Consider the following 6770-nt stretch of genomic DNA (forward strand, 5'->3'; position numbering starts at 1 on the left):
TTTTTTCTAATTTATGCTGCATTTATTGCAGAATAAGCTATTTAATAAATTCTTGCGGCGTAGCTCCCTACCCGCGCGCTCTGCTCCAAAATCGTTACTTTTATGACCAAATGCTCTGTCCACACAGAGAGCTCCCCCAGAAGAGTTATTGCCAAACTGCCCCTTCCCGCTGGCCAGCCGTCCAGCCAAGGTTAAGGTGACCCCAGTGAGTGGCAGAGATTAATACAGTCAGGAGCAGGGGGAAAAACAAATACAAACACCCAAAAAAAAAAAGCTCAGGAGAAGCTGAGCCGGGATACGGTGCCACAAAGGCTGCCTGGGGAGAGGCAGGATCTTCCCCACCTACAGCAGCCCTACCTGGTGGGAAGCAATAGATTGCTGCTGCACCTTGTTTTTGACCATCTCAATTTACTGGTGCTTTGTAATTATCAATTTTAATTGCAGATTGAAGCTGAAAGGGCTTTCCCCCCCTCCCCTCAGTAAAACAAACAATTCTGCAAAACAGTTTGCTATTGAGAAATTTGCTCCCTTTTCTTTTCTTTCCCTTGCAGATTTGAAACATGAGGGCATTTCCAAAAAATCAAGGTATACAGAGGTACTGGAATGAAACACTGATGATTATTAATTATTATTATTATTCTCATCATTTGGCATAGGTTTTCCTTTTGAAACTTGTCACTAAGCCCCAACCCAAAGGAGTGCCTGGTTGACTTCAGAGTGAAGTTTGGGGACCCAGCTCTGCCCCCCTGCCTGCAGCCACAGATGAGGTTGGGAGCATCCCGGAGGTTCAGGAGTCTGGGACCTCCTACCCTTACTCCCACCCTGCTGTGACACAGCCATTGCCTTGGCAGAGCTGCCCCCACCAATCAACCAGCCACAAGAAAAGTGTCCACACAACCCTGAGGTCGTGGCTGGTTTTCACCTTTTTTCTTCTTAAGCTTTTAGGAAAGGGCCGAGGAGCCACCCCCTCCTCCCTCATTTTCCTCCATCTCCTCCATCATTTTCCTCCACCTCCCTCTGCAGTGCCTTTTTCACCTGAAAACACACAAAGCCAAGATTTCTCCTTCATCCCATGACTGATTCCTTGGCACTTCCAATGCCATCAGAGTCCTTCTCAAATCCGTGCTCTTGCCTATAACCACGTCCCCCCAGGATAAACTAAAAGCATCCATCCTTACCTGGTTTAACAGTTTCACTTTGTCTTCCCATTGAAAAACAGCCATAATTTTGCAGCCTGTCTGCCTGCGGTTTTCACTGGGACAAATGTGCAATCATAATAGCAAACAGCAGCCAAGATTGTATAGTTTCCTCTAAATAATTGAAAGCTCTGCTCTTGCAGACAAAGAGGAGTCAGCCAGCCCTCTCCATGGAGGGGCATAATGCACTAACTGCATTTAACTCATGAGATAACTTATTATCTGCTGATAAATTGATGCTTGCTTTTTTTTTTGAGAATATATACGCTTGAGGATAAAGGTGTCCCAGTTGCTCTCACTGTGTACCATGCCCAAAAAATGGACATTGGCTGTTTGCTTTTGTGGTCTGGAGGAAGTGGCAGAGGCTGGGAGTCAGAGCTTTGGGATCCATCTGTGATTTTCCCATCAATGGAAGAAAGCACAAAGCCCTTCATTTTCTGTTTTCTAAACAGTCCTTACCCCATCCACCGACACGCTTTTAAATCATTATATGGGGCACTCCACACCAACCCTCGGTGGTTTTAGAAAGAAACTGGTGGGAAAACGAGCTATTGCAAGACTTGGAGAATATTCCAGCTGCTTGGGAGGGAGGTTCAAACCCTCTGCCCTGGGTCTGGGTGCCCGGCCCAGCCAAAGGCAAAGGGGACGTCTGTGCCTCTCCCCAGCCCTCTGCTTGCTTCCCACTGCACTGCCTGCTAACAATAGGGAAAAAAAATAATAAAAGTTCCTCTATTTGAAAGCCATTAAAATTAAAAAAAACCTCTGCAAACAATCTGCATTTTATCTTCTTAATGGCTCTAAAGCCTCCACTTGTATCCAAAAATAATTGCACTCAGCAAGAGTTGAAGAATACTCTTTTCAAATGCTGGACCAGATGTTCCACTGAGACCATTACACAGTTAACCAGCAATAAAAGTAATTCAGCAAACTAAATATACTGATTGGAGAACGCGTGCCCACAGCCCAGCCCCGTTTGCAGACAAGAAGTGTGATGTGCTGGTATTTAACCTCCAGCGACACGGACACGCTGGTCCCTTCCTCCTCGGGGAAGGCTGCTGGAGAGGACTCCTGTGTTTTTATTATCTCAGAGACCAGATCTCATAAACTCAGCGCAAGCCGAGCCGCTGCCCGCGCGGCCAAGAACCCCAGTGTTGCTCAAGAGGTCAGTGCCATTTTCCAGTCCATCCCAGTACATCCAAGACAAACAGCCCCGTGTCACCCGGCGCTGCATGGGATGAGCAGCCCTGCCCCGTGTGGGTCACCATCACCTTCCTCCACCACCTCCACTTCTTACACACCCTCCTTGGCTCCGTGGGTTGGTGTCCACCAGCTGGGCTTTGGACTTTGTGCGGCACAGAGGGAGCCTTCTCGGACCCCATGAAGTGGTGAAGGGTTTCGTGACTTGGTCACCATCCGTATTGTCCCTCCTGGGACGGGATGGTCCAATGTCACGGCCAGGTGTGGGAACCTGCCCCAGCCTTTGCTCTGAACACACACACACACACCCCAGGTTCAGAGCTGCTTCGAGGGAGAGAGGAGCAGGGGGGAAGCAACGTTGTGCAGGAGGAGAGAGCCCAGAAACATCCCCAGCAAACAGCAGCCGCTCTCTTGGACCGTGAAGGTGGTTTCAGCTTATTTGTGCTCAGCAGCCCAGAAGATAATTGCCAAGGAGGATAGGAACCGCCCGGCCTCCCCAGCAGCTGAGAGCTTGCTGAGGCCAAGGGGATGAGCCCTGAAGAGAGGCCAGGAGAGGTGGACGGGAGGAGGGACATGAACCGGGAGCCGCTGCCAGGAGCCGGCAGGTTGGACGGGGAAGTGTCAGGGGATGTCGTGCCAGGGGCACGTCCCACCTTCTGCCTTCCCTGTCCTGCAGCAAAGGTGGCTTCAGAACTCATTCCCACTTTGCATGTTCCTAAACGCTTCCTTTTACACTCTGTAATTGCGTTTTTGTACCAAAAAATCCTCTGGAATGAACAGGCTTCCTCTCTCAAAAGATTCATCTCCAACGCAAGTGGAGAGGCACTAATTTCCCTATCAGGGTCTCCGGGGCTTTCCTCTGTATTGTTAACTAACAAAAATGTGCTCTTAATTTAAGCACTTAGCCCAAATATTTCATTTTTAATTACAAGCTGAGGCAGAGTGTGAGACAGCCCAGAGCCACGGCCAGCGCTTCCCCCACAAACCAGCACGGGGGAGACTGGGAAGGGCTTTCACACAAACCCTGCTGGTGAAAAACCCCCAGCCTGGGGGGGTCGGGCAGAGGAGACCCCACCAAACACCCCATGAGAGGTGTCCCCTTCCCCGGGAAATAAACCCCAGCCCCTGCCAGGGCAGGAGGGTGGGAGATGCCCTTTGGGGAGCACCACCCCTGCCCACACCGAGGGCAAAGGGGAAAAGGGGGGGATGAAACCCCACCAGGGTCCTGGGCATCCCCCCGAGACCTGAGCACAGCGGTCGGCGCATCCATGCTCCATCCAGGGCTCTCCCGTGCCAAAAATCCAGGTCAGATCCAACCCCTGAGCATCTGACGTGGGGCTGGAGCCCAAGCCACCAGCTCCAACTCCTGAGTCAGGTTATGGGTGGAGAGGGCCGTGGAGGTGACCAGCTACTGAGGGGCAGCCAAATCCCCACGGAGGATGGGAGGAGCAGCCGGACATGGGGGGACAGCCCTGCGAGCCCCCACCACGGGGACAGCCAAAAGCATCTGCACCACGGGGTCAGGGAAAGACCTCGCCTTCCAGAAGAGCTGCAGAGCTTTCCCTGGTCAGGTCCCAGCTGCGGCTTCTCCTCTCTTTCCAGCCCTGTGCTAATGCATCCCCAGCCCCCCTTGCTCCCTGGGGGGGTCTTCTCCCTCCTCACCAGAGATACAAACTGGAATCACCTTTTCTCAGCAGCTCCACGTGTGCAGCAAACCCTTCTCCCCACCACACCCTGGTCTCCATCACATTCCTGTCCCCCCAAACTGGGGCTGCCGTCGGCATGGATGAGCTCCAGCGCATGGGAAGGGAGAAGCTGGAGCAGGAAGGGGCCGGGAGCCGTGGGATGTGCTCCTGGACGCCCACGCTGCCATGTGCTCAGACACATCGTGAGAGGGAAGCAGCAAAACGCAGAACTTGGCTCCTCCAATTCATATTTTTATTTTCTTTCTAATGTTGTGAAGCTGCCTTGGCATTTAATCCTTGTAATTAACGAGAGAGCGAGAAAGGGATCGTTGTCATCTCTTTTTCCCTTTTACAAACATTATAATCTGCAGGGGGGGGACTGGGGCAGTTCTGCAGCATTTCAAGTAGAGCAGAAAAGACAAAAAGCAGCAGACAGAGGCATTTACCTTTTGGCAAGTAAGACGTGTCTCTAAGGAAGATGATTTTTAAATCAATAATGTGAGAAAGAAATCAAATTACTTACTTACATCTCCAAATATTTTAAGATAGTAAACGAGGCCAATTATCTCGTGGCAATTCCACAGGATAATTTGATTCCGCTTTAGCTGTCAGGGCCCTATCAAAGCAGATTTTGCAGGTTAGTTTTAGGACGGTGCCCGCCCGTTGCAGTGGGCTGGGGGGGGGGACTCGGGGGGGATGTGGCTCTTACCTTCCCCTGGTGGGACACGGAGCCCGGACACGGCAGCGGGGAGATGCCAGGGATGGAGAGGAGCTCCAGAGGGATCCTCCAGCTCCCAGGGGGGCTCCAGGCCCCGGCCTTACGGGAGCATCCCCGGGATGTGCTAAATAACAACAAAAAGAAAGATTTGCCTCCCAGCGTGGTGGGAGCTGGCAGTCACCAGCGCTTTGGGAAGGACCGCGGCGCTTCAATTTATTACAGATTAATGGGATTGATTTATTATTTTTTGTTTCTTTTTAATTAGCCTCATTAAAAACACAACGATTTTCCTGCGGAGCACACAAATAGCAGAGAGAGACAGCCCCAGCTGATGTTTTGTTCCCCGTGCATTTGTTCAGAATTAGCGCTGCAAAACCAGGAAAGATTTAATAATGGTTTCTGGGAGAGATTAGCAACAGGGAAACAGCTCAGGGAGGATTAAGAACGAAACAAGCATTAGCCAGTTTTTTGATGGAGTGTTTGTCAAAAGTTGCTCTTTGAGTTTGAAGTGAGTCAATGGGTGCCCTTCGGAGGGCCGATGGCCTCGTTTGTGCCTGGTGATTCATCCGGGTTTGTTGAGTTTCAGAGTTTGTTAACTTCAGCTGGTTAATCTCATCTTCTTAATAAAAAAAATAAAATAATACAATAACAAAAAAAAAGAAGAATCCTATTATTAGTCCCAAGCCATTGTTTATTATGGGGTTCATGATGGTGCTCCTTTGGGGGAGCTGCCCACCCCCTGGAAGGGCTGACACCCCGGTGTCCCCGCACAGAGCGTGTCACTGCAGCACAACACCCCTTTGCCCTCTCCTAAGCAACGTGCCCAGAGGGCTGGCCACCGTTTTTCCCCTCTTAACTCCCCATTTTATGCCCTGAAAGCTTCTTCTCTCCTTTCCTACTGGAGGGTCGGTGCTAAGGCCGGTGGGACCCATCCCCATCCTGCAGCCCCAAACCCAGCACCATGGAGCTGAGCCCCTGCCCACCCCCTGCCTTCCCAGCACAGACAGCACCCCGAAACTTCCCTTCTTGATGCCTTGTGTCTGGCTTAGAGCATAAAAGAGTCCAAGTGTAATCATTATAGCACTTCAGTCCCCACAGGGCACAGACGTGGGGCACAGCCCGTGTCCCCGAGCAGAAGGTGTGGGGAGCACATCCTTTGCTCCCCCCGGTCCTGGCTGGCCCGTAGCAGCACCAGCTGCAGCCTGTGCTGGTGATTGTCCTGACATACTGTGGAAAATACATAAAACTTGATATTACAGAAAAAAAAAAAAAAAAAAAAAGCTTTAGAGCAAGCCTCCCAAACCTTAGAGCCAGATTCTCCCAAACCTTAGACCCAAATTCTTCAAATATCTAAAGCTGGGGCAATTTTGAAATGGCATTTCTAGATAAGAGAAGGAAAGATGATGAGACCAAGGGGACAAAGGTGCTCCGGGTCCCTCCAGCCCCAGGGACCAGCTCCTCGGCAAAGGAGCATCCCCGGCTCCGGGAGGGATGCTCAGCCAACAGCTCCACTGACACCCCTTGGCACAGCCCGGATCCCCCATCCCAGAGATGCCGACAAAAGCCCCGGCCGCCTGGAAACCTCATCGACTTCTCCTTCTTCTCTGCAGTTTATTTTTTGTTCCCCTCACGCCGGGGCCGGGCCAGTCCCGTCACGCTCCCTTTGTTCGCAGCCGGTTTCTCCTCCATTTCCCTCCCCCGGCCCGCTGCTCCTCCGCCTCCCCGGCCTCTGCTGCTGTGATGAGCTCGTTGGGTCTCAGCCCCCCCCCCTGCCCGGCCTCTCCCCGCACACGGCACGGGGGACCTTCCTCCGCTTAGTCTCTTTCTCTTTTTTAGCAACTAAGAAAAGCGAAGCGGAGTCTGAAGCCTGTGCCGAGGAGCTCGGCAGGAGGGGCTGCGGGGATGGAGCCCTGGGGGGCTCTGCCCCCTGACACCCAGGGGTGCCCCCCCCCCGAGCCCCCTGTCACCCCCCAG

General features: G+C 52.2%; 1 protein-coding gene across 1 annotated transcript in view; it reads left to right on the forward strand.

The window, feature by feature from the left end:
• Positions 1–4175: 4175 nt before the first annotated feature.
• The window catches only part of FAM20A (family with sequence similarity 20 member A), a 17324-nt gene continuing 14729 nt past the window's right edge, over positions 4176–6770 (forward strand). Inside the window, exon 1 of the mRNA XM_014952193.1 lies at positions 4176–4240. Within this exon, the coding sequence (XP_014807679.1) occupies positions 4176–4240 (65 nt within the window). The remainder of the gene's footprint in view (positions 4241–6770) is intronic.

Source organism: Calidris pugnax, unplaced genomic scaffold, assembly GCF_001431845.1.
Source record: "Calidris pugnax isolate Ruff unplaced genomic scaffold, ASM143184v1 scaffold206, whole genome shotgun sequence".
Lineage (NCBI taxonomy): Eukaryota > Metazoa > Chordata > Aves > Charadriiformes > Scolopacidae > Calidris > Calidris pugnax.